The following is a 26,844-nucleotide window of genomic DNA, read 5'->3' as shown; positions in this document are numbered from 1 at the left end:
CAGTTCCAAAAATATTTTATTTTAAAGCTAATATATTTTAGAGCAAGAAAAAATAGGGAAAATGAATAAAAAGCTGGGTAATTTCACTAAGAATATGTAAGAAATGACAAGAATCAAATGGACATCATAGAACTAGAAAATACAATATCTGAAATTAAGAACTCTGGGTTAAGCAGCAGATTAGACATACAAGATGATATGATTATTAAATTCTAAGACAAGTCAATAGCAAATATCAAATTTGAAGTATATACAAAAGAAAAAAATTGGAAAGAATAAAACAATACAGAAAAGACATGGGATACAGTAAAAATTTAATATATGTTTAAGTGGAAGGAGAAAAGAGATGGGTTGGAGTGGAAGCAACTTCTGATGAGATAAAAGCCATGCAGTCTCCCAAAATTAATGAAAGACTTCAACCCACAAAAACCTCAGTAAATCTCAAAGAAGATGAATACAAAAAAACTATACCTGGGCAAATGCTAGTTATACTGTTGAAAAATAACAGCAAAGACTCTTGAAAATGGCCGAAGAAAAGATGTATCAATTTCAAAGGAGCAAAAATCAGAGAGATAACCAATTTTTAAATGAAACTATGGATGCAAGAGTCAGCTGAATGACATCTTAGAGATGACAAAAGGAAACAAAGTTTGGTAAGCTAGCATCTGTAAGCAGTGAACAGAACCTTCAAAAGAGAATCAAAGTAAGAACGTGTTCACCTTTTATTTCAGACACACAGAAACTAAAAGAATGATTGTCTTGGAGATTTTCACTACAAGTAATACAAAAAAGTTTTTAGGACTAAAATAAATGAACCCATATGAAAGGATAAAACTTCAGGAAGAAATAAAGGGAACAAAAAGAATAAATATCTGAATAAAAATTTAAAAAGTTGACACTTAAAATGTAAAAAAATAATGTTTTGAATTAATGTGTAAAGGGAGAAATATCATGACAGTTTTTTGTTCTTTTTTTTAAAAAAAGGCATAAAAGGAGATAAATAAAATTAAACTGATGCAATTTTCTGAGTGAATTTCCCATGTTTATGGCTTTTCCACTGAGTATTCCAGATGGTGCATTAAGAAAAGCTAATAGAATGAGGGGAGGAAATAGACCAACCTATAAACAGAGTTGAGACTTTAACGTTCTTCTCCTGTGATTAACAAAACTTCAGAAAAATCAGATGAAGACAGCAGAGAAAGATGCAGCCACAAGCCAAGGAATAACGACAATCACGGGAACTGGAAGACACAGGGACAGATGTTCCCCTATAGTCCTGCCAACATCTTGATTTTGGACATCTGGCCTCCAACACAACAGGGCAGGGGGTGGGGGTGGAGGGTGTCCAAGATGTCTGAATAGCAACAGGGTGATCTGATCTAGGCTAAACGAAATTGATAGAAACAAAGTGGAGAAAGTACACTCTCAGGGTAAAGCTGCAGGGAAAACTGCAGCGTGAGGTCCTGCGCAGTAGAAATGACCCAGACCTGTGTGGAAGGTGCAGACACGCAGCAACGTGTAAGGAAACAAAAGGACCCAGCAGCTTGGATCAGCTTGCCCCCCACTGGCAAACAAGGTGAAGACAGACTGCATGGGCCTATGCCACTGTTGACTCAGCTGGAGGGGGAACCTAGCGGACTGCACTGTTTTTAAGCCCAGCCGGGTTGCTCGGGGCAGCAGAGGAATGCTCACCCACGGTGTGGGGGAAAGGCAGTGCATCTCTCTCTCCCCTCCTTCCCTTTATGACAGCAACCTGCGGCCAGCTGTGGGAGGGCTGGCACCATTTTTGGACATAAGCAGGTAGCAGCTGCTCCAGCTCTGGTGCGCACACCCAGCAACTATTGAGGACACTCTCCACCCAGTCAGCAGGAACAGCTGCATAGTTCAAGAGCAACTGGCAGAAAAAAAAGAGCAACTGGCAGGGATGGTCTCCACCTGGCTAGCTATACCCACCCAGCAACGGGTGGGGAGCAGGAGCCATCTGTAAGGAAGGGAAGTGTGCCTGCGGGAACTCTTATACGTGCCCAGGATGACTGGGAAGCAAGCAGGGCTGCAGCCAGTGAGTATGGTAAGTGCCTGGGATCCAGAGATTTTACCAGAGAAAAACCCACATTCCTCACTGACTCTGAGTCTGCTAGGAGGATTGGGCCTGGTCCAGTGGGGAGGAACACACACAAGCAGTGGCTCTGGGAACACTTCGGTCTCTCTGTGGACAGGTCAGGCTAGCAGGGTGGAATGGTCCCTCTCGCACTCCTTGACCATGAGAGCCCTGGGTGCTGTGACTAAGAAAACACTGCGACTGCATGAGAGGAGGCAGAGAATAGCTGTGTTTCTGGACAATCACCGAGTACTGCTGCACACTCTCAGAATCCCTTGGTTGCATAGAGTAACTCATAGCAGACGGAACCGTACTCACAGGAAAGACTGTGCAGACAAACTGTGTGGTTCATACGGTGGTGCAGATGAGTGTTGAACACACTGGGAGCTAACACCTGAGCATGCCTCTGCTTGGAGGAGAGAAGGTGATGGGGTGCTTGCAGCAAGACATTCTACTAACCAGAGGTGAGCAACCATGCCCAACAAGTGTTACCCTAGACACTTTCTCCACCCTGGATGACAGACCAGAGCACCCTGGCCATACTGATCACACACCTGGCATTCACTGAAAGTACAGACATTCCATTAGGCCACAGAGGCATGGCTCAAAGATAAAAGACATCAGAGGAAAAAATAAATAAATTCTACAAATGCCTAAAAATAAATGTAGAAACTCAAGAAACAAGAATAAGGAAGATGCTATGATCTCCCCCAAAGGAACACAACATTTCAATATTAGAATGAGATGATCGGGCCGGCGCCATGGCTCACTTGGTTAATCCTCCGCCTGCTGTGCAGGCATTACATGTGGGCACCGGGTTCTAGTCCCGGTTGCTCCTCTTCCAGTCCAGCTCTCTGCTGTTGCCTGGCATGGAAGTAGAGGATGGCCCAAGTGCTTGGGCCCCTGCCCCTGTATGGGAGACCAGGAAGAAGCACCTGACTACTGGCTTAGGATCGGCAAAGCGCAGACTGTAGCAGCCATTTGCGGAGTGAACCAACAGAAGGAAGTCCTTTTCTTTGTCCGTCTCTCTCACTGTCTACAACTCTATCTGTCAAAAACAAAACAAAACAAAACAAAAAAAACAACAAACTTTGTTGGCTGGCACCACGGCTCACTAGGCTAATCCTCCGCCTGCAGCACCGGTACTCCAGGTTCTAGTCCTGGTTGGGGCACCAGATTCTGTCCCGGTTGCTCCTCTTCCAGTCCAGCTCTCTGCTGTGGACCAGGAAGGCAGTGGAGGATGGCCCAAATGCTTGGGCCCTGCACCCGCATGGTAGACCAGGAGAGGCACCTGGCTCCTGGCTTTGGATCGGTGCAGCTCCGGCCGTAGTGGCCATTTGGGGGGTGAACCAATGGAAGGAAGACCTTTCTCTCTGTCTATCTCTCTCTCTAACTCTGCCTGTCAAAAAAAAAAAAAAAAAAACAAAAAAAACTTGTTAGACTGAGATGATGAAGAGATTGAGGAAATGCTGGAAATTGAATTCAAAAAATTAATCATAGGATTGCTTAAAGTCAATCAGAAGCAAATCCACAAACTAAATAAAACCAATATTAATGAAAAAATTTCCATGAAATTGAGATTTTAAAGAGAAATCAAAATTGAATATTAGAAAGGAAGAACTCAATAGATCAAATAAAAATGCAGTAGAAAGCCTTAACAACAGAGTTGGTGAGGCAGAAGAAAGAATATCCAAACTAGAAGACAAATCTCTGGAAATTTTATAGTCAGACCAAAAACAAGAAGGAAAATTACTTAAAAATATTTGGATAGGGGCCAGTGCTTGTGGTGCAGCAGGTTAACACCGTGGCCTGCAGTGCTGGCATCCATATGGACGCTGGTTCAAGACCCGGCTGCTCCACTTCCAATCCAGCTCTCTGCTATGACCTGGGATACCAGTAGAAGTTGGTCCAAGTCCTTGGGCCCCTGCATCCACATGGAAGACCTGGAAGAAGCTCCTGGCTTTAGATCGGTGCAGCTCTGGCTGTTGCAGCTAATTGGGGAGTGAACCATCGGATGGAAGACCTCTGTCTCTCTCTTTCTCCCTCTGCCTCTCCTCTCTCTGTGTAACTCTGTCAAATAAATAAATAATCTTTAAAAAAAATTTAGATAACTTAAGATAACTTAAAGATATTGGGATACTATCAAATGACCCAACATACAGATCTTAGGAGAGCTTGAGGAATGGAAAAAGAAAAGGGAATAGAAGGCCTACTTAATGAAATAATTACGGAAAGTTTCCCTAACTTGGAGAAAGGAAGGAAAATCCAAGTACTGTACCCTGCACAGCTCTAATTTATGAATGAAGGTGAAGTAAAGACCTTCCACACTGAACAGAAATTGAAAGAATTTGTCACCACATGTTCAGCCTTACAAAAGATGCTAAAGGATGTACTACAAACAGAAACACAGAAAGAAACCCACCATCATGAAATAATGTGAAGACAGAAAATCCTCCAGTGAAAATACAAAAGAAATCCAAAGTAACCAATAGGAATATTCATGGAAAAATGTCAGGGCCAAGTAATTACCTATCAATAGTCACCTTGAATGTAAATGGCCTCAACTCTCTAGTTAAAAGATACAGAATGACCAAATGGATTAAAAAAAAACAAGATCCATCTATTTGCTGCCTACAAGAAACACACCTCACCAACAAAGATACACAGACTGAAAGTGAAAGGATAGAAAAAGATATTCTATGTGACTATGCAAACGGAAAGAAAAAGGACAGGTGTAGCCACCCTAACATCAGACAAAATAGACTTAAATGCAAAAATTGTTAAAAGAGACAAAGAAAGATACTATATAATGATTAAAGGGTTAATACAACAGGAAGAAATGTATATATAATATATGTGTATATTATATATATATATATATATATATATAATAAATGTATATATACCCAATTACAGGGTGCCTGGCTGTTTAAAATATCTGTTAACGGAACTAAAGGGAGACATAGACTCCCTTACTACATAGTAAGAACATAGTACTCCTTACTACAATAGTAACATAATAGCACTATTACAATAGTAATAGTAATGAAGATGATAGTACCTCATATCAAAACATAGGGGATAGGCCGGCGCCGTGGCTTAACAGGCTAATCCTCCACCTTGCGGCGCCGGCACACCGGGTTCTAGTCCCAGTTGGGGGCGCCGGATTCTATCCCAGTTGCCCCTCTTCCAGTCCAGCTCTCTGCTATGGCCCAGGAAGGCAGTGGAGGATGGCCCAAGTGTTTGGGCCCTGCACCCGCATGGGAGACCGGGAGAAGTGCCTGGCTCCTGGCTTCAGATCAGCACAATGCGCTGGCCGCAGTGGCCACTGGAGGGTGAACCAACGGCAAAAAGGAAGACCTTTCTCTCTGTCTTTCTCTCTCTCACTATCCACTCTGCCTGTCAAAAAAAAAAAAAAAAAAAAACCATAGGGGATACAGCAAAAGCAGTGTTAAGTGAGAAGTTTATAGCAAACAGTGCCTACATCAGCAAAGTAGAAAGTCACCAAATCAATGAGCTGTCAATGCATCTCAAGGACATAGGAAAAAAAACAATAATCTGAACCACAAATTAATAGGAAGAAAGAAAATTAAAATTAAGGAAGAAATAAACAAAATTGAAACCAAAAAATTACAAAAGATCAATGAAATGAAGAGCTGATTTTTAAAAAAAATAAACAAAATTTACACACCATTGGTCCCACTAACCAAAAATAAAAAGAGGGAGAAGACCCAAATCAACAAAATCAGAGATGAAAAGAGAAATGTAACAATAGATACCACAGAAATAAAAGAATAATCAGGAATTCTATAAAGAGTTGTATGCCAACAAATTGGGACATCTGAAAGAAATGGATAGATTCCTAGACACATACAACCTACCTAAACTGAGTCATGAAGACATAGAGCTCCCAAACAGACTTAAAAAAAAAGAAAAGAAAACAGAGATTTAATCAGTAATAAAGTCCTTCCCAACAGAGAAAACCCAGGTCTCATTGGCTTCCAGACATTTAAAGAACTAACTTAAATTCTTCCCAAGCTATTCAAAACAACTGAAAGGGAAGGAATCCTCCCAAACTTCTTCTATGAAGAAGTTTACAAAAGAAGAAACTTCTTCTGCATCACCTTAATTTCTAACTAGAAAAAAAAATATGACAGAGAAGAACTATAGACCAATATCCCTGATGAACATAGACACAAAAATCCTCAACAAAATACTAGCCAATTGAATCCAATAACACATCAGAAAGATCATTCACCCAGATCAAGTGGGATTTATCCCTGGTATGCAGGGATGGTTCAACATCTGAAAATCAATAAATGTGATTAACCACATTAAAAAGCTGAAGATCAAAAACCATATGATAATCTCAATAGATGAAAAAAAAAAGCATTTGACAAATTCCAACATGCTTTTATTTTGAAAACCTTAAGCAAATTGGGTATAGAAGGAACATTCCTCAACATAATAAAAGCAATTTATAACAAAACCACAGCCAGCATCCTATTGAATAGGGAAAAATTAGATCCAGAACCAGATGAAGATGCCTACTCCCACCACTGCTATTTAATATAGACCTGGAAGTTTTAGCCAGAGCCATCAGGCAAGAAAAAGAAATCAAAGGGATACAAATAGGGAAGGAAGAAGTCAAACTATCCCTATTTGCAGATGACATGATTCTATATGCAGGGGATCCAAAAAACTCTACTAAGAGATTATTGGAACTCATAAAAGAGTTTGATCAAGTGGCAGGATATAAAATCAACACACAAAAATCAATAGCCTTTGCATACACAGACATTGCCATGGCTGAGAAAGAACTTTTAAGATCAATCCCATTCACAATAGCTACAAAAAAATTAAATACCTTGGAATAAATTTAACCAAGGACTTCAAAGATCTCTATGACGAAAATTACAAAACATTAAAGAAAGAAATAGAAGACATAAAATAGTAGAAAAATCTTCCATGTTCATGGATTGAAAGAATCAACATCATCAAAATGTCCATACTGCCAAAAGCAATTTATAGATTCGATGTGAGGCCAATCAAAATACCATAACTTTCTTCTCAGATATAGAAAAAAAATGATGCTAAAATTCATATGGAAACACAAGAGACCCCAAATAGCTAAAACAATCTTAAAAAGCAAAAACAAAGCTGGAGGCATTACAACACCAGACCTCAAGACATACTACAGGGCAGTTATAATCAAAACTGTCTGTTACTGGCACAAAAACAGACATGTAGACCAATGGAGCAGAATAGAAACCCCAGAAATAAACCACATATCTACAACCAGCTTATCTTTGACAAAGGAGCAAATATCAACTCCTGGAGCCAAGACAGTCTCTTCAACAAATGATTCTGGAAAAACTGGATCCCCACATGCAGAAGTATGAAACAAGACCCCTATCTCACACCTTATACAAAAATCCACTCAAAATGGATCAAAGACATACATCCACAACATGATACCATCAAATTACTAGAGAACATTGGGGAAACCCTACAAGACATGGAATAGGGAAAGACTTCTTAGAAAGGACTCCAGAAGCATAGGTAATCAAGGCCAAAATTAACAAGTGAGAAATTTCAAACTGAGAAGCTTCTGCACTAGACAGAAATACTCAGCAAAGTGAAGAGAGGCAACTGACAGAATAGGAGAAAATATTTGCAAACAAAGCAACTGACAAACGACTAACTTCCAAAACTTATAAAGAACTCAAGAAACTCAACCAAAACAAAACAATCCAATTAAGAAATTGGCAAAGGAACTGAACAGACATTTCTCAAGAAAGGAAATTCAAATGGCCAATAAACACATGAAAAAATGTTCAGGATAGCTAGCCACCAGGGAAACACAAATCAAAACCACAATGAGGTTTCACCTCACTGTTAGAATGGCTCACATACAAAAATCAACAAACAACAAATGCAGGCAAGGATGTGGGGAGAAGGCTCTCACCACCTTAATTCACTGTTGGTGGGAATATAAACTGTTGCAGTCACTGTGGAAGATAGTATGGAGATACCTTAGAAAGCTGAATATAGAACTACCATATGATCCATCCATCCATCCACTCCGGGGGATTTATCCAAAAGAAATGAAATCAGAAAATGAAAGAATTAGCTGTACCCCTCAGCTCAATTTACAATAGCTAAGATACGGAATCAACCCAGATGTTCATCAACTGAAGATTGGCTAAAGAAATTCTGGTATATATTCACTACAGAATACTATACAGCAGTAAAAAAAAAAAAAAAAGAAAGAAATTCTGCCATTTACAAAAAAAAAAAAAATGGATGCAACTGGAAAACATTATACTTAGTGAAATAACCCAGACACAAAAGGATAAATACCATATAGTCTCCCTGATCTGTGATAACTAATAGAGTACTTAAAATGTGATCTTTGGAAGTGAAACTGACACTTTGAGATGCAATGATTTTGAATAGCCCTTGCCTTGACTGTCAGGGAACAATGTTTTTCTTGTATGTTTGTTTGCTTTTGTTCTTTACTTCTTTTTTTTTTTCTTCATATTAATTGATTAACTCTCTACCTGGTGTAGGGTTAATCTTATGAGTATAAAAATTAACTGAAAATTAATCTCTGTAAAAAATAAGAATGGGAAAGGAAGAGGGAAGAGGAAGAAAGGCAGGAGTATGGGTGGAAGGGAAGTAGGGGGTAAGCATCATGTTCTCAAATCTGTATATATTAAATGCATGAAGTTGTATTCCTTAAACAAAATTTTTTAAAAAGCTATACATATGAAAAAATATTATTGTGACTATTTTTGATTCTGTGAATATAATTTTTAGAATCACATTATAAATTTCTATTCAAAAGCTACTGTGGTTGAATGGGTTTGTATACAAATCAACCTGGGAAAAATGGCAGTTTTTCATCTTTTGTTTTTCTTTTTTGAGATGCTGGCTCACTCTCTAAATGCCTGGGAGGCAGGAACTCAATCCAGGTCTGCCAACAAGTGTCTTAACTATGGTCCCTAATGTCTGCTCCTACATTTTAACAATCTTGAGTATTTCAATAATGAACATTTAAATTTTTATAATTATTTAACTTCTTGTGGAAAATATTTCTCATTAAGGATTGATTATAGTTACTCCTAGGAACTGGATATTTTTTTATGTTGTTACAATCTCTAGAAAATTTTACTTTCCAACTGGTTGTCATAAGAACATAGATTGATTTTATGTATTGATTTTTAAAACTAACACTGCTAAGCACTCATTAACATTTATAATTCATCAGGGGCCTATTCTGTATTTCCTACATAAAAATAATACCATCTATAAACACTGAAAGATTCATTTCTTCTTTTCTAATCTTTATCTACTTTCTTTTTCTTGTCTTACTTCACTGCCTTATAAGTACAATTATGGACAGAAGTCATAGTAATAGGCATTTTTGTCTCATTTCTGAAAGGAAATTTTAGATATTTTACTTCTATGCATAATATTTTCTATAAGCATTTTTGTAGATAACTTTTATATTAAAGGAGTTCCCTTCTATTTCTATTTTGTAATGCATATTCATCAAAAATGAATGCTGGTTTTTATTTTTCTAAATGTTTGTTTATTTGTTTTCATCTTCTCAAAAGGCAGAATAATAGAGAGAGAGAGAGCATCCACTTGCTGGTTCACCCTGCAAATGTCTGTAATGTTCAGGGCTGGGACAGGCCTATGCCAGAAGTCTGGAACTATGTACAGGTCTCCCATGTGGGCATTGTATCTCCCAATGCACACACAGCAATGTGGATTGGAAGAGGAGATGCTAGGACTTGAACCTGTGCTCTGTTAATGGGATGCTGATTTTTATCAGGTTTTTTTTTTTATTATTCTAATCATTTGCAAGAGACCATATTACTTTCCTACTTATTCCAACAACATGGCAAATTATACTATCTTTTAACCTTAAATAAAACACAAATGCCTTAAACCCCATTTGGTCATACTATATTTTCCTTTTCAATTATTGTAAGATTCATTTAATCTTTTTATATGGGAAATTTATATTTAAGTTCAACATTTAAGCTTATCCTTTAATTTTTTCATTCTTGTATTATTCTTGATGGGTTTCAGTTTCAAGGTTATGCTGGCCTCTTAAGGTGGAAGATACACTTAATTGTACTTTGTTTGGAATAGTTTATATAAAATTGGGTTCTCTTTCTTTAAATGTTTGGTAGAATTTGCCATGAAAGCCAAATGTGTCTGTAATTTCTTTGGTGGAAGACTTTTATTTATGTATTCAATTCTCCAATGTTATAGATTACTCAGTTTTCTTTTTCTTCTTGTTTCTGTTTTGAAAGTTGTATTTTACTAGGTATTTGTTAATTTCTTCTACACTTTCAAGCTCATTGCAAAGTTTATCATAGTATCCTCTTACTATCTACAGAATGTTCTGCTCTAATGGAATAGTTACTTCTCAAATGGTAAGTTGTAAGCATTTTGAGTTTTCTTTCCACGACCAGAAGCTTATGTTGCCTTATTATTGAAAATCATAATCACAGAAATAGCAAAGTCTACAAAGAGGCCAGTTGGTTCAAGATTCTGAATTCACAATTATCTAAGAAAGATAGCTGTCCAGAATTAAGGCTCTCAAATGTCAGAATCACTACTTCTTTCTTTGGTGGTGTGGTACATTTCAAGTACAACAGTTTTAAAATGATCCTATTTGCATTTTAGCAAGTTAGAAATGAGGAACAATTTCAGGCGCTTATAAGATTAATAACTCACCAATATGGTGTTATTTAAAAGAAACATAATCCTACCTATTACCAAAATGAAAATCTGTCACTTATGAAAGGTTAAAAGCTAAAAGGTAAAGGCTTGAGAGAGAAACTGCTCTCTTGGATAAATAGCAGAAATTGGGGAGAGAAGTACAGCCAAACATTCCAGTTCACACACCTGTAACAAGATGCTCCATAGGGACACTCAGGCCGGTCATCAGTCTCCTCTTGGCCCGTAACTTGTGCATCTCCATAATCACTATCACCAGGGTGGCTGAAGTGTTGAAAATGAACAGGATTCTTCCTACATGGGGATAAATCATGTGTCAGAAAAAATAATTCATGAACAGTCTAGCTTTTCTGTGGATTCAGCAGGAAACCAAACAATACAGATGTGATTATATAGAAAATGAACCAATGTGCAACCCTGTTAAAAACAAAGTTGATGGCGCGGGCATTGTGGTGTAGCAGGTAAAGTTGCCACCTGCAATGCTGGTACCCCATTATGGCACCAATTCCAGTCCTGGCTGCTCCACTTCCGATTCAGCTTCCAGCTAATTCACCTGAGAAAGCAGTGAATGATGGCACAAATGCTTGTGCCATCCACCCTGCCATCCACCTTGCCATCCACGTGGGAAACCCAGAAGAAGCTCTGGGCTCCTGGATTCCGCCCCGTTCCACTTTGGCCATTATGACCACTTGGGGAGTGAAACAGCAGATAGAGGATCTCTCTGTCTCTCCCTCTCTCTGTAACTCTTCCCAATAAATAAATAAATCTTTATAATAAAAAAAGTTAATGACATCTACTTAGTACAGGACTGTCATGCTAACATAACAAATTCTTGGTGTTATGTGGTAGGCTATGAATATCAATGGACACTTTGAAAACATTATATAGGACACATACGTATATGAGTGTATAATATAAATATCATAATCATATACAACTTTTAAAGGCTATTTAAAAAAGTGAGCATACCAATGTACTCTTTGCTTGTAGAGAATGTTATTAATATTCCAGAAAGTCTCCAAGTGCCCCCGTCCAATCATGAGTCTCATCTTTTAAAAAAATTTTTTTTATTTATATAAGGTGAACAAATTTCCTGTATTTCATATATACAGATTTAGGAGCACAGTGATACTTCCCACCCTTGCTTCCTTTCTTATTCTTTCTTTTAATTTTCTTTTTTCTTTTTCTTTTTCCTTTTTGACAGGTAGAGTGGACAGAGAGAGAGAGAAAGACAGAGAGAAAGGTCTTCCTTTACCATTGCTTCACCCTCCAATGGCCGCTGCGGTGCTTCTTCTGGTCTCCCATGCGGGTGCAGGACCCAAGCACTTGGGCCATCCTCCACTGCACTCCCGGGCCACAGCAGACAGAATCCAGTGCCCCGACTGGGACTAGAACCCGGTGTGCCAGCGCTGCAGGCGGAGGATTAGCCTATTGAGCCACAGTGCCAGCCTCTTTTAATTTTCACAATAACATACTTTCACTTTATTTTATCGTTATAAGCTTAATCCTCCACTAAGTAAAGAATTCAACAAATAGTAAAAAGAAAAAAACACCATTTCTCAACAGCAGAGACAAGGGCTGTAAACAATAATCAAATATCAAAATGTCAATTTCACTCATATACATCACATTTTTTGTACTTTATTAGTTACCACAGATCAGGGAAAACATATTTGTCTTTTTGGGACTGGCTTATTTCACTAAATAGTTTTTTTTTCTTCTTTTTGACAGGCAGAATGGACAGTGAGAGAGGGAGAGACGAGAGAAAGATCTTCCTTTTCAGTTGGTTCACCCCGCAATGGCCACTGCGGCTGGCGCACTGCGCTGATCCGAAGCCAGGAACCAGGTGCTTCTCCTGGTCTCCCACACGGGTGCAGGACCCAAGCACTTGGGCCATCCTCCACTGCACTCCAGGGCCACAACAGAGAGCTGGACAGGAAGAGTAGCGACCGGGACAGAATCTGGCGCCCCAACCAGGACTAGAACCTGGGGTGTCGGCGCCGCAGGCAGAGGATTAGCCTAGTGAGCCGTGGCGCCGGCCCTAAATAGTTTCTAGTTGCATTCATTTTGTTATGACAGACAGGATTTCATTCTTTTTTACAGCTGAGTAATCCCACCTTACCTAACTCGAAGGTAACTAACTATCCTGCTTCTACAAGCATGTCTCACACTTTGTGGTTTCAGGACTCTTTTACACTCTTAAAAATTATTAAATTCCTGGCTGGCGATGTGGCTCATTAGGCTAATCCTCCGCCTGCGGCGCTGGCACCCTGGGTTCTAGTCCCGGTTGGGGTGTTAGATTCTGTCTCAGTTGCCCCTCTGCCACCAATGGCAAAAGGAAGACCTTTCTCTCTGTCTCTCTCTTTTTCACTGTCCACTCTGCCTGTCAAAAAATAAAAAAATAAATAAATAAAAAATTATTAAACTCCTGAGAGTTTTTGTTTATGTGGATCATTTATGCTAATCAATATTAAATATCAGATAATATAAAAATACATGATTTAAAATATCAATGATAAACTCTTTAAATGTTAGCATAAATAATATGTCAGTATTTCCTAAGGAAAAAAAATCATGAAGATGTTTTATACTGTGAAGATTTCTTTAATGTCTGGCTTAAGAGAGGCATCTGGCTTCTCATATCTGCTTCTGCATTCAATCATTTACAATAACAAGTCATATGGCTTCTGGGAAACTCTACTGCTCAATGCAAATGAGAGAATAACAGAGAAAAAGGCACACACAGAAAAGCTTTAATAGCATTATAAAAACAGTTCTAACCTAACAGATTTCCTAAAAGTGTTCTGGAGACTTCCAGGGGTGTCCTGATTATAAATAAAGAAGTAATGATATAAAGCAGTAGGTCAAAGAGTCTTTTTTATGTTTATATAATTAACGCATGCCACTACATGCAGCAATAGTACATTTTTACTAACATGTATTATTCCTTTTTATAAAGCTGTGATAATTTATCCATTCTGCTGCTGATGAACTTTTGACTTTATTCCAGCTGTTGACTTTCATGAATAAGAAACTTAACAAACAACAACAAAACAAACAATTCAGTTAAGAAATGGGCAAAGGATAAACAGGCATTTTTCAAGAGAGGAAATTCAAATGGCCAATAGACACTTGAGAAAATGCTTAGAATCACTAGCCGTCAGGGAAATGCAAATCAAAACCACAAAGAGGTTTCACCTCACTCTAGTTAGAATGGCCTGCATACAGAAATCAACAAATGACAAATGCTGGCAAGGATGTAGGAAAAAAGGTACTCTGATACTTTGTTGGTGGGAAGATAAACTGGTGCAACCACTGTGGAAGACAGTATGGAGATACTTCAGAAATCTGAATATAGACCTACCATATGATCCAGCCATCCCACTCCTGGAAATTAACCAAACCAAAAGAAGTCATGAAAGACTTATCTATACCCCCATGATCACTGCAGCTTCACAACAGCCAAGATATGGAATCAATCTGGATGTCCATCAGCTGATGACTAGATAAAGAAATTATGGTATATATACACTGTGGAGTAAGATAATGAAATTCTCTGTAAAAGGATTTCATAAAAATGAAATCTTCTCTTTTGCAACAAGATGGTTGCAACTGGAAACTATTATGCTTAGTGAAATAAGCCAGTACCAAATAGACAGATATCATATGTTTTCCCTGATCAAAGGTAATGAAAAGAGTACCTGAAATATAATATTGAAGTGAAATAGACATTTTGAGAATCGATGATGGTTTACAGCCCTTGTCTCTTTCATTGAGGAACAGTATTTTGTTTTGCTGTGTTTTGTTTTCTCTTCATACTATTTGTTGAAATCTTTTACTTAGGGTAGCATTAACTATACAAGCATTAAGTGGACTAAAAAAAAAAAAATCACTGTAGGGGCCAGCACTGTGGCTCACTTGGTTAATCCTCCACCTGCAGCACTGGCATCCCATATGGGTGCCGGGTTCTAGTTCCAGTTGCTCCTCTTCCAGTCCAGCTCTCTGCTGTGGCCCGGGAGGGCAGTAGAGGATGGCCCAAGTGCTTGGGCCCCTGCACCCGCATGGGAGACCAGGAGGAAGCACCTGGCTCCTGGATTCGGATCGGCACAGCGCCGGCCATGGTGGCCATTTGGGGAGTGAACCAACAGAAGGAAGACCTTTCGCTCTGTCTCTTTCTCTCACTGTCTAACTCTATCAACTAAATTTTAAAAAAATTTTAATAAAAAAAAGATCACTGTAAAAATTAAGAGTGGGAATACAAGAGGGAGGGGAAAGAAAGGTTGGAGCATGGGTGGGGGGACAATGCCACTATGTTCCTGTCACAATATAAAGGAAATATATGAAACTTGTATAACTTAAATAAAATATAATTAAAATATAGTTTTTTTTTTAAAAAAAAAGAAACACTAGGGTGTGTTTGAATGAGGATGACAATGATCCAGGAAAGATGTTTTCTGCTAGTAGAATAAATCTACTGGAACACTAAAAAAAAACAAATTTGTTTCATAAATGTGTTGTTCAGCTTTTTTAAAGATTACTTATTTGAAAAGGTGACAGAGAGAGAGAGAGAGAGAGAGGGAGATTCGTAGATTTTTCCATCCGCTGGTTCACTCCTCAAATGGCTGCAATGCCTGGGGCTGGCCCAGGCTGAAGTCAGGATCCTGAAACTCCAACCTGGTTTCCCATTTGGGTGGCAGGGGCTCAAGTACATGGGCCATAATCATCTGTTTTCCCAGGCACATAAGCAGTGAGTTGGTTCAGAAGCAGAGGAGCCAAGACTTGAACCAGCACTCGTATATAGGATGCCCACACTGTAAGTGGCAACCTAACCCACTATGCCATAGTATCCTCACCAGCTGTTGAATTTTATCAAAGAATTTTCTCTATCAAGATAATCACTATGATTTTTTAACTGTATTATAAACTGAACTGTATACCCTCAAAATTCTTATGTTGAAGCTCTATTCCCCAAGGGAATGGATTTAGAGATAGAACCTGTATAGAGATAATTAAGGTTAATTAAGTTTAATAAGGTGTCCTTATTAGATGGAGACGTCAGAGAAGTATGAGCACACACAAAAGGCCAAATAAGGACATCGTGAGGATGCAGTCACTCATAAGAGACAAGAGGTGTCAGAAGAAATCAAACTTGGTGACACCTTTATCTAAGACAGGAATGGGGAACCTTTTTCCTATCAGGGGCCATTTGGATATTTATAACATCATTCATGGGCCATACAAATTATCAACTAAAAACTGAATTTCAAATCCTGCCTCCAGTTGTCTTGGCAAGGCCAGAGCAAATGATTTCACAGATCTCAGATGGCCCGGGAGCTGGATGTTCCCCATCCATGAGCTAAGACTTCCAGCCTCCAGAACTGTGAGAAAGTTTCCATTGTTTAAGCCTCCCAACCTAGACTGGCATTTTGGTATAGCAGCTTTAGCAAACTAATACAAAAACCAAACAGGATTTTCCAAAATCCAAAGTAACAAAAGATTATTTGCTTGTATTTGACAAGTTTTTTACATTATATTCTAGATGGAGAATGAAATCCATTGAAAATAGACAAAACTGTGTGAAAATGCATAGAAATGTTGAAATTGAAAATATTTAAGTACTAAAATAGCAATACATTAAAAATACTATGAACCTGAAATAAAGAGAAGATTTGATGTAAATACACTATTGCATAAAGGACATCAAACTACCGGAATGCATTGTTATTGAGTTTAACAGGCTGGATGGGAACGAATTATTTTAAAATAGGGCTATGCAGTTAAATACCAGCTACTATAAACATTATAGATGAAACTGTAGTCTAAAACTAAGTGATTATAATTGGAAGTCACAAGATATAAAATTAAATAGATATGAAATTAAAACATAGTATTAAAATGTATTAAATGTATTAAAATGCAGTAAGCATGTGAGAAACCAATGAACCCAGGAAATACATTCTCAGTTATTTTAGAGGGTACCATGGTGATCCAAAGAGTAATAGGAAGAATAAAGAAAAATGTACACACATAAGATACCTAAACTCTCTCTCTGTCTAACTCTGCCTGTCAAAAAAAAAAAAAAAAAAAGATAAGATACCTAAACTCAACCTGAAAGTACCTTAATAGTTAGGCTGTATACAACTATTTGTTAAGCCATTTCTCTGACATAAAGAAAGACATTAAATAAGCAGATATTTAAGTCTGAGTGAATTTCAAGTCTGGATTCCCAAGTTTTCAGGTCCTTCTATCAGTCAGCATGTCTACATATAAAATATTTAATTCCCTATTCTATCTTAAAAGCCTCTGGGGGCTGCTGCTGTGGCATAGTGGGTTAGGCGTCCGCCTGCAGCACCTGCATCCCATATGGGTGCTGGTTCTAATCCCGGCTGTTCCACTTCTGATCCAGCTCTCTGCTATGGCCTGGGAAAGCAGTAGAGGATGGCCTGGGTGCTTGGGCCCCTGCACCTGTGTGGGAGACCCAGAAGAAGCTCCTGGATCCTGGCTTCAGATCAGCACAGTTCCGGCCATTGCAGCCTTTTGGGGAGTGAACCAACAGATGAAAGACATCTCCCTCCCTCCCTCCCTCCCTCTCTCTGGCAGGATTGGCTAGAATGAACACTGAGAAATTGCAAACCAATAGAAACATAGGTTTGTTTGTTTTTGTTTTTGTTTTTTAATTTTTGACAGGCAGAGTGGACAGTGAGACAGAGACAGAGAGAAAGGTCTTCCTTTGCCATTGGTTCACCCTCCAATGGCCGCCGCGGGCAGAGCGCTGCAGCCGGCGCACCATGCTGATCCGAAGGCAGGAGCCAGGTGCTTCTCCTGGTCTCCCATGGGGTGCAGGGCCCAAGCACTTGGGCCATCCTCCACTGCACTCCTGGGCCACAGCAGAGAGCTGGCCTGGAAGAGGGGCAACCGGGACAGAATCAGGTGCCCCGACTGGGACTAGAACCCAGTGTGCCAGCGCCACTAGGTGGAGGATTAGCCTGTTGAGCCACGGCGCCGGCCCTTATGAGGTTTTTAATACACTATACCTAATACCTATATAGCCACATGCTGTTCAAATAAAGAAATTGTTTGCTACCCATAACTTCATTTTACCTGTAGCAGTTTGCCCCATACATGCAGGATGTCCTCTTGACTTTGTTTTCCTCAGAACCTTGTGGAACTGAATCAGCGGCCTTTGCATGCAAAGTTCCAGGACTTGTGGGAGCCGAGCCAGATTCAGGATGAGGTCCTTCAGACTCAACAGGGAATGATTTGTCTTGAGCTGGACAGCTTTCAGAACTACCTATTGCCTGGTCTTCTTTATCTGCTGTTTCTTTAGTGGTGAGTTTATGTTCAGAAACCTCACCAAGCTCTTCTATTGGAGTTTCGTCTCTCTGTGCAACAGTCTTCATGTTATTCATCTCTGTGCTACTTAATGTGACTGCAGAAAATGTTTGTGGTCTTTCCTGTAAGTCAAATTATAAAAATCAAAAATAAATGAAGCATATTAAAAGAAATATAAAAATTTAAGCATAAAAGTATGAAACAACAACATGCTGGAATATGTATATTTGAAAAACTTAAGTTTCACATTTTAAAGTTACTAAAAATACCAATATGTTCTATGGCTCTACTTTAATAATTTTAAAACAATCTGCAGAATAGTTCTTAAATGTCACTATTAAACAACATGTCATTCTCTTCACAAGTAAGCACTGTCTTTATAATTTCCAATAAGTTACTGTAATACATTGTTTCTACCATCTAAATATTATGATTTTCCCAGCTGAATGATAAAATTGCTCTACCCTCACAGAAATATTTGAAGGAAGCTATGTCATCACTAAGTCAGAAAAAATGATTCCTTTTGAAATGATCTGAACAAAAGTTTTATTTTAACCAGTTTTAAGGTGCTTTGAAGCAAGTAAACATTCCCTTTAGCACTACAGGACCTTTTTGGTTTGTACGTACAACAAACACAAAGAATAAGCCTAGTCTTGTTAAAAATGACCTCTTGATTACATGTACATCCTGTGGAGCAGACACATTGCTCAGGTAAATTCCATCCCCCTGGTAATCATCTGCCATGCGATGGTAACATAGCAGATACACATGAATGTTTACTCTCATTTATAACAAAGGACATATGTACCCTGCTTCCATCTGGAGAAAGCTCATTTTGATGTTACATTATATCTAATAGCCCAAATTTCTTAATGTGATATCATTAGAATAGCTTCTTTAGGAATCATTACACGTTTTAATATTTTTCATTTGTTTGTTTTAAAGAAACACATATGTAACCTTGCAGTGCTATCCAAACTGACTAATGACCTTGTACAAGAAACCTAGGCCTTATCATTGTTTTGAGGAGTAACAGATACCTACGGGGAAAGTAATTACTTGGTTATGTCTTATAGCTGACGCTGGTCTGATGCCACACATGCCATAACCCTCTAAACATGCACTCTGCTTCCAAGCTGCCCAACGACATCCTGATTGCATCCCTTTCACTGCAGACAAGTTTGCACATGCCAACAATCCACCCCTCCACTCATCAGTTCCACTGAGCAGCTCTCCTCAATTTCTAATTTGTCCCTGTTCAGATAGTAAAGGGATGGGTCAGTAAATCCACTGGCTATGCAGATGTTCAATAAAATGTCAGTCTCATTCATGCGGGCATTTCTAAATTCCACAAGTAATTCTCTTGGAACACCACTCTTCTCTTGATTTCAGAAAGGGTGGAAGTAACCTTTCCCCACAAACACTGTACTCCCCTAAACCTTAAACTTTCTAGCCTCTCAGTTCTCTTTCTATGAAGCCTAGGGCTAGAATGGTGAACATTTCTCATACCTTTTAATATGTCCTGCAGTGGAAGGGCTAGATCTTACTGCGGGGCTTCATTTCAAACAAGGGATATTTACAGTTAGTGCTTTTGTACCCAGCTTTGGGCCTCAGTACCATTTTGGGGGTAATGGGGGTAAGAACCCACTCAATATCCCATCACATTTATAACAGAAAAAGGAAAAAAAAATTATAATAGGAAAAAAACACAACTAGGGAAGTGGCTAAATATATCAGAATTGATTCTTACTATGAAACACCATGCAGACATTGAAATAGTAATGACATCTACAGGTGATTGTAACCAAATGAGAATGATACAGACACTATGATGCCACTTCCATAAAAATAAAATCCTTATATGTCTATGTATGAAAACATTTAGAATATAAACCAAAATAGTAATAAGGCAGCAGGATCAAAGGATGAGACAAAATGAGGCTCTACTCTTCACACACTTCTGAACATTATTTTCACAATAAGCATGTATTATTTTGCCATATAAGAAATGAAAAAACAAAGAAAATGAAATATAATAAATGAAATGTGGGGCCAGCACTGTGGCATATTGGGTTAAGCTGTTGCCTGCAGCACCAGCATCCCACATGGGCATCAATTCGAGTCCCAGATGCTCTACTTCTGATCCAACTCCCTGCTAATGTGTCTGGGGAAACAATGGAGGATGGCCCAAGTGCTTGTACCCCTGCACCCACATGAGAGACCCAGAAGAAGCTCCTGGTTTCTGGCTTTGGCCTGGCCCAACCCTGGCCATTGTAGTTATTTGAGCAGTAAACCAACAAATGAAAGACCTCTCTCTCTCTCTTTTCCTCTCCCTCTCTCCCTCTCTCTCTCTTTATAATCTGCCTTTTAAAATAAATCTTTAAAAAAAATGGAACATGGGCTGGCACTGCAGCTCACTAGGCTAATCCTACGCTTGTGGCACCGGCACCCCGGGTTCTAGTCCCAGTTTGGGCGCCAGTTCTGTCCCAGTTGCTCCTCTTCCAGTCCAGCTCTCTGCTATGGCCCAGGAAGGCAGTGGAGGATGGCCCAGATGCTTGGGCTTTGCACCCGCATGGGAGACCAGGAGAAGCACCTGGCTCCTGGCTTCAGATCGGCACAGTGCCGGCCGTAGCGGCCATTTGAGGGGTGAACCAACAGAAAGAAGACCTTTCTCTCTGTCTCTCTCTCTCTCACTGTCTAACTCTGCCTGTCCAAAAAAAAAAAAAAAAAAAAAAAAGGTGTAGCATCATATTGCAACCCCCTCTATTTCTATGAAATATAAAGAAAAATTTTATTTATTAAAAAAATTTGAACATCTTCACAAGGAGTACATTTAACATGTTAATTTATTCTAAGACAGAACAGAATATTAGTCAAATACTATGGATCAGGGGTTCTCAAATAAACTTTGGGAGGCACAAAAGCTAAAATTCATAATGTTCTTTATGGAGTGCCATAAAATACTAATATACAGTGGAACCTTAGCATTCAAGAATTTAACATTCATGGTTTCAATTATTTATAAATGATCCCAAAAATCCATTACATGTAGTAATTTCTAAGTTTGCCAAGACATAAATTTGTACTGTGCCAATTTCAAAGTTCATGAACTACAGCAAGTCACCACCTGACAATAAATTAAAAAAAAAAAAAAAGTGAGGGAACAGGAAAGATGGAAGATACTCTGTATTTGGAAGAAACAGGAGAAATACAGAGAGCCCTATTTTTCCTAAACGTCCCACATCAGCTTACTAGATTAGTGACAATGTAAAGGATTAAGTGTGGAAGGATGGAGACTCATGCTTCAGAGACCAGATCCTCTACAATGTAAAATACATGATAGAGACCTCATGGACTGGGGATAAGACCTCATTCAACTCGGAGCCAGTGGAAGATGTGCTTAGAAGTGGTTGATGTGTACTAGTAAGGCTATTAAAATAGCCCATTAGTCTGTCTGTGCACCAAGGCAATCCCTGCCTGTCAACCATCTCAAGTTTTAATGTACCACAAAAGACAGGAAAAAGAACCTCTCCCTAATACAAGTTCGGTGAGGTAATGTGCTGCTGCTTCCAGGATGTCCTTGGCAAGACAGTCTGGGCTGCCTTCAAAGTCCTGCCTCAGTTCCATTAGCACCCATGTGCCAATGACTACTCTGGGCTCCAACTTCTTCCTGAGCTTCACACTCCTACATTCAGCGGTAGTGAAGACGCACCTCAGCTCAAAATGTCAAAACTGAAATCCTACCTCTGTATTCTCTACTATACGTTTCTGTCAACAGAATTTACCCATTCAGCTTAGCTAGAAATTTGAAAACCTATCCTTCAGTCTCTTTCCCTAACTCTTCCCAGACCCTTTAAGCAACAAGTCATACAGTTGTGCTTCCTAAACAGTTTTAACTCAGTGCCTTCTCATCACCCTTAAAGTCCCTGCCCTAACTCAGTCTCTAAATTCCTTGATTACATTAATGCCATAATCTCCTTCAGCTCTCAGTCTTGCTCTCTTTAAATCTCTCCTCTAGAGAACTGCCAGAATTACCTCTGTGCCAGAAAACATTTCAAGGTCTGGTCACTGACAAACTGGTTCCCACCTCAGGCTACACTCTCAACTCACAATGCGTGCCCTACTTTGCACCAAGAATTCTAAGAATTCTAATTCTCAGCATAGTGTTTGTACCCCCTTTGCTCTTACACCTGCTGTCCAATCTACCTGGGCCTGGTAACTCTGAACAAAAGAACGTAGCAGAAACAACAGTATGCCAGTTCTAGTCCTAGGCCTTAACAAATCTGACAGCTTCTACTTTCAACCCCTTGGCATCAAGCTGCCAAGTAACGATGTTCAGTCTGTACTACTTAATTTTAAGTGGATGAAGGTAGGCCCAGCCAGTCCCTAGTCACCTCATCAACCTTCCTATAGCATGATTCATGTGAGTAAGGTCATTTTTAAGGCTCTAGGCTCAGCTGGGACCCAGTCGAACACAGTACAGCTGAAAACAAAAGCATAAAGCATATCATAAAAGAATGGCCCAACTGACTGCAGTCAATCCATGCACTTAAAAACTAAATAATTGTGGGGCTGGCACTGTGATGTAGCAGATAAAGTCACCATCTGCAGTGCCAGCATCCCACATGGCCACTGGTTCGAGTCCCAGCTACTCCACTTCCAATCCAGCTCTCTGCTATGGTCTGGGAAGGCAGTAGAAGATGGACCAAGACCTTGGGCTCCTGCACCCATGTGGGAGACCTAGAAGAAGCACCTAGCTCCTAGCTTCAGATAGGCACAGCTCCGGTCATTGTGCCATTCGGGGAGTGAACCAGTGGATGGAAGATTTTCTCTCTCTCTCTCTCTCTCTCTCTCTCTCTCTCTCTCTCTGCCTCTCCTCTCTGTGTAACTCTGCCTTTCTTTTTTTTCTTTCTTTCTTTTTCTTTTTTTTTTTTGACAGGCAGAGTGGATAGTGATAGAGAGAGACAGAGAGAAAGGTCTTCCTTTGCCGTTGGTTCACCCTCCAATGGCTGCCGTGGCCGGCACGCTGTGGCCAGCGCACCGCGCTGATCCGAAGGCAGGAGCCAGGTGCTTCTTCTGGTCTCCCATAGGGTACAGGGCCCAAGCACTTGGGCCATCCTCCACTGCACTCCTGGGCCATAGCAGAGAGCTGGCCTGGAAGAGGGGCAACCGGGACAGAATCCAATGCCCCGACCGGGACTAGAACGCGGTGTGCCGGTGCTGCAAGGTGGAGAATTAGCCTATTGAGCTGCGGCGCCGGCCTCTGCCTTTCAAATAAATAAACAAATAAATCTTTTAAAAAATCATTGTGTATTAAGCCACTAAGTGCTGGGGAAACTTTGTATCACAGCAGTAGACAGCTGATACATTTCTAATCCTATTTTGCCTAAGATGTTTCAGTTGAGCATCCTTCTGAAACATGTTTAAATTAGATAATGTAACAGAAATACCATTGCCTTAGTCCATGCTTTGCTTTTTTTTTTTTTTTAATTTATGAGGAACAGAAATTTATTCTTCCATAATTCTAAGGTATGGCAAGTTCTAGATCAAGTAGCTGGTGTGCCTCCTCACATGGCAGAACAATGAATGAAAGTAAACTAATCTCTGTAAGTCCTTTTTGTATCAGTATTGATCCATTCATGAGTGGAGTCATGTTTTTTTGTTTTTTTTTAAACAGGCAGAGTGGACAGTAGAGGGAGACAGAGAGAAAGGTCTTCCTTTTTGCCGTTGGTTCACCCTCCAATGGCCGCCGCGGTAGGCGCGCTGCGGCCAGCACACCGTGCTGTTCCGATGGCAGGAGCCAGGTGCTTATCCTGGTCTCCCATGGGGTGCAGGGCCCAAGCACTTGGGCCATCCTCCACTGCACTCCCTGGCCACAGCAGAGAGCTGGCCTGGAAGAGGGGCAACCGGGACAGGATCGGTGCCCCAACCGGGACTAGAACCTGGTCTGCCGGCGCCGCAAGGCGGAGGATTAGCCTGTTAAGCCATGGCGCCGGCCCTGGAGTCATGTTCTACACACTACCATTAGGCCCCACCTCCCAATACTATTGCATTGGGGATTAAATTACACAATGAGTTTTTGGAAGGAACACAAATATTCAAACCATAGTACCACAGTTTTGATATGGTTTGGGTTTGTCCCCCTCTTATTTATGTGCTAGAAGCTTGGCACCAGTGTGGCTATGATGGGAGGTAATGAGGTCATTAATAGGAAAGTGATTAGGTCATTGGAAGTGCTCCACTTCAAAAGGATCAATGCTGTTCTGGCAGGACCCTGCTAGAATAGGTTGTTACAAAACAAGCAAGATTGCACATGGGAGACCTAGAAGAAGCTCCTGGCTTCTGACTTCAGATCAGATAAACCCAGCTCTGGGCGTTGCAGCCATTTGGAGAGTGAACCAGAAAACAGATTGACTCTCTCTTTCTCTCTCTGCCTCTGCCTCTCTGTAACTCTCCCTTTCAAATAAATAAATAAATTCTTTAAAAAATGAGCAAGATTGGCCTTTCCCAGGTCTCTGGCTTTCTCTTTTGCCATGTGATCTCTCCTTTTTGCATGAGCTCCCACCATTATGCCATCTGTCATGCTATAATATAGCCAGAAGTCTTCACGAAAGCTAGAAGATGCTGGCACCATGGTCTTGGACCTCCAAAACTATGAGCTAAATAAACATCTTTTCTTTATTAAGATACTAAGCCTCAGGTATTTTCTTACAGCAACAGAAAATGGACTAATATGCCTAACAACCATCCTTTTCATCAAAGTTAATCAACTCAAGCACTCTCATTTTACTGCTAAACAAACAATTGCAAAACTGGTAAAATGTTGCCAAAAGACAAACAATAACTGATGAAAAATATGGACTGTTTTAGAACAATTACCTTCATGAACATAAATTATAAAAGTCATACAACTCTTGCATACAGTCAAATATCTATTGTGGAAAAAATCCATTATACTTCAAACATAAAGACCTACATAGTTTGAGATTCAAGCTCCCTTGCAATGTTAACTTGGGCCTCAGTTCCCTCTAGGGTGTTCAATGATGGTGTACCACTAGTCCTCCACTTTGAGGCACATTAAAACTGGGGGAGTTTATTTTAGTTTCTACTGATATTTATGCCCAACAGATCAAATGAATCAGAATCTCAGATACAGGCCTAGTAGTCACTAGTCACTGTCCCTTCTTCCCTAAGAGAATACAATTAATTCTTTCCAAGTAAATGGACCTAAGCCTACTCTGCAGGCCTAGCAAAAACTGTTCTTAGTCCTTTATCATTGGCAGCCTCCACCCATAGAGTGGAAAGGTGGACCCAGTCTCCATTTTTTTCTGATGTTCAACTTTTCCCTCTCACTTGCTCTGCACTGTAGCTATCCCTTCAGGATTAGCTGCTCACCAGTGGTACAACTGAAACTGGGCAGGGATGGAGGGTAGGTTTAGAAGACCCCACTTGAGTCTTACGTCTCAGTCCCACTCTCTGGCCCAGCTTTACCAGAGTCCTGAACGTTGTTATCAAACCTTGAGCCTTGTTTCTCCTGTGCAAGGAGAGAGAAATCTCCCTCACAACCCTTAAGAGAAGGAAGACCAATGGGCCAAGTAGAGCTGAGGCATTCCTAAGACCTGGCTTTAGCACTCCCTTGATGTCATCAAAACCTCATACACACCTTGAATGTCTTGGATCTGTTTACTGCTTCTCTCTATAATCTATCAATTAAGAGCACACTTCTCAAAGTCTTTGTGGTGCTTTCAAACTTTATATGTTGGAATAAATACAGTGAAACATGCATACTACAAATTTTCTTCTGAACAAAATAATTCTCCTCTTAGAAAAAAAAAGGAAAAGCCAACTGATATGTTCAGAGTTAAGAGAATTCAGTGTATGAGGGCTCAAAGTTTATATAAAACAAGTTTATTTTAATGTTTTAAGGCCAATATACAAGAGCTAGAAAACACTCTGTTTTCATTTATTAAACTTGACTCCACAAATGAGCAATGGAATTGAGTCTATAATGACTACACCTCACCTCTCTACCTGAAAGTGAAGGTCCAGTAAGAAGGTGGGTCCTCTCCCTGGGAGAAGACGCAGGAGTGACAGCAGTATATAAAATGAATGACCTTTAGTATAGCTGCCAATATTTCAATCTTTCCAGTACAAACTCCTCCAATACCAATTCTATTCCTTTGGCTCACCCTGAGACTAAAAAGATAGGGACCCACGAAGCTCAGATCAAGAAAACTGTCTGAACTTTCTGACCTGGGGCCATCTTTGTCTTTCTCTGTTTTCAAACGCATGTAATAAATAGGTCTCAACTTAGAGAACTTAGAGTTCTCACTGATAAAGTATACATAATTTAGGGGCCAGGTCTGTGGTGCAACAGGTTAAGCTAAAGCCTGCAGCACTGGCATTTCATATGAGCACCAGCTCAAATTTTGATTGTTCCACTTCTAATCCAGCTGCCTGCTAATGTGCCTGGGAAAGCAGCTGAGGATAGCCCAAATCCTGGGCCCCTGTACCCACTTGGGAGACCTGGAAGAAGTTCCTGGCTCCTAGCTTTAGCCTGGTCCAGCTCTGGTCATTGTGGCTATTTGGGGAATTAATCAACAGATGGAAGATCTCTCTTTCTCTCTCCCTTCCCTCTCTCCCTCTCTGTAACT

General features: G+C 39.9%; 1 protein-coding gene across 1 annotated transcript in view; it reads right to left on the bottom strand.

Moving 5' to 3' along the window:
• Positions 1-26,844, bottom strand: part of APLF (aprataxin and PNKP like factor) — a 106,813-nt gene that overhangs the window by 22,884 nt on the left and 57,085 nt on the right. The window contains exons 7-8 of the mRNA XM_062208696.1: positions 17,960-18,312; positions 11,027-11,152 (exon numbers count right to left, since the gene is read on the bottom strand). Coding sequence (XP_062064680.1) covers positions 11,027-11,152; positions 17,960-18,312 — 479 coding nt within the window. The remainder of the gene's footprint in view (positions 1-11,026; positions 11,153-17,959; positions 18,313-26,844) is intronic.

The sequence above is a fragment of the Lepus europaeus genome, chromosome 13 (assembly GCF_033115175.1).
Source record: "Lepus europaeus isolate LE1 chromosome 13, mLepTim1.pri, whole genome shotgun sequence".
NCBI classification, from domain to species: Eukaryota; Metazoa; Chordata; class Mammalia; order Lagomorpha; family Leporidae; genus Lepus; species Lepus europaeus.
The sequence above is the reverse complement of the archived record's forward strand: the minus strand, read 5'-3'. Positions and strand labels throughout refer to the sequence as shown.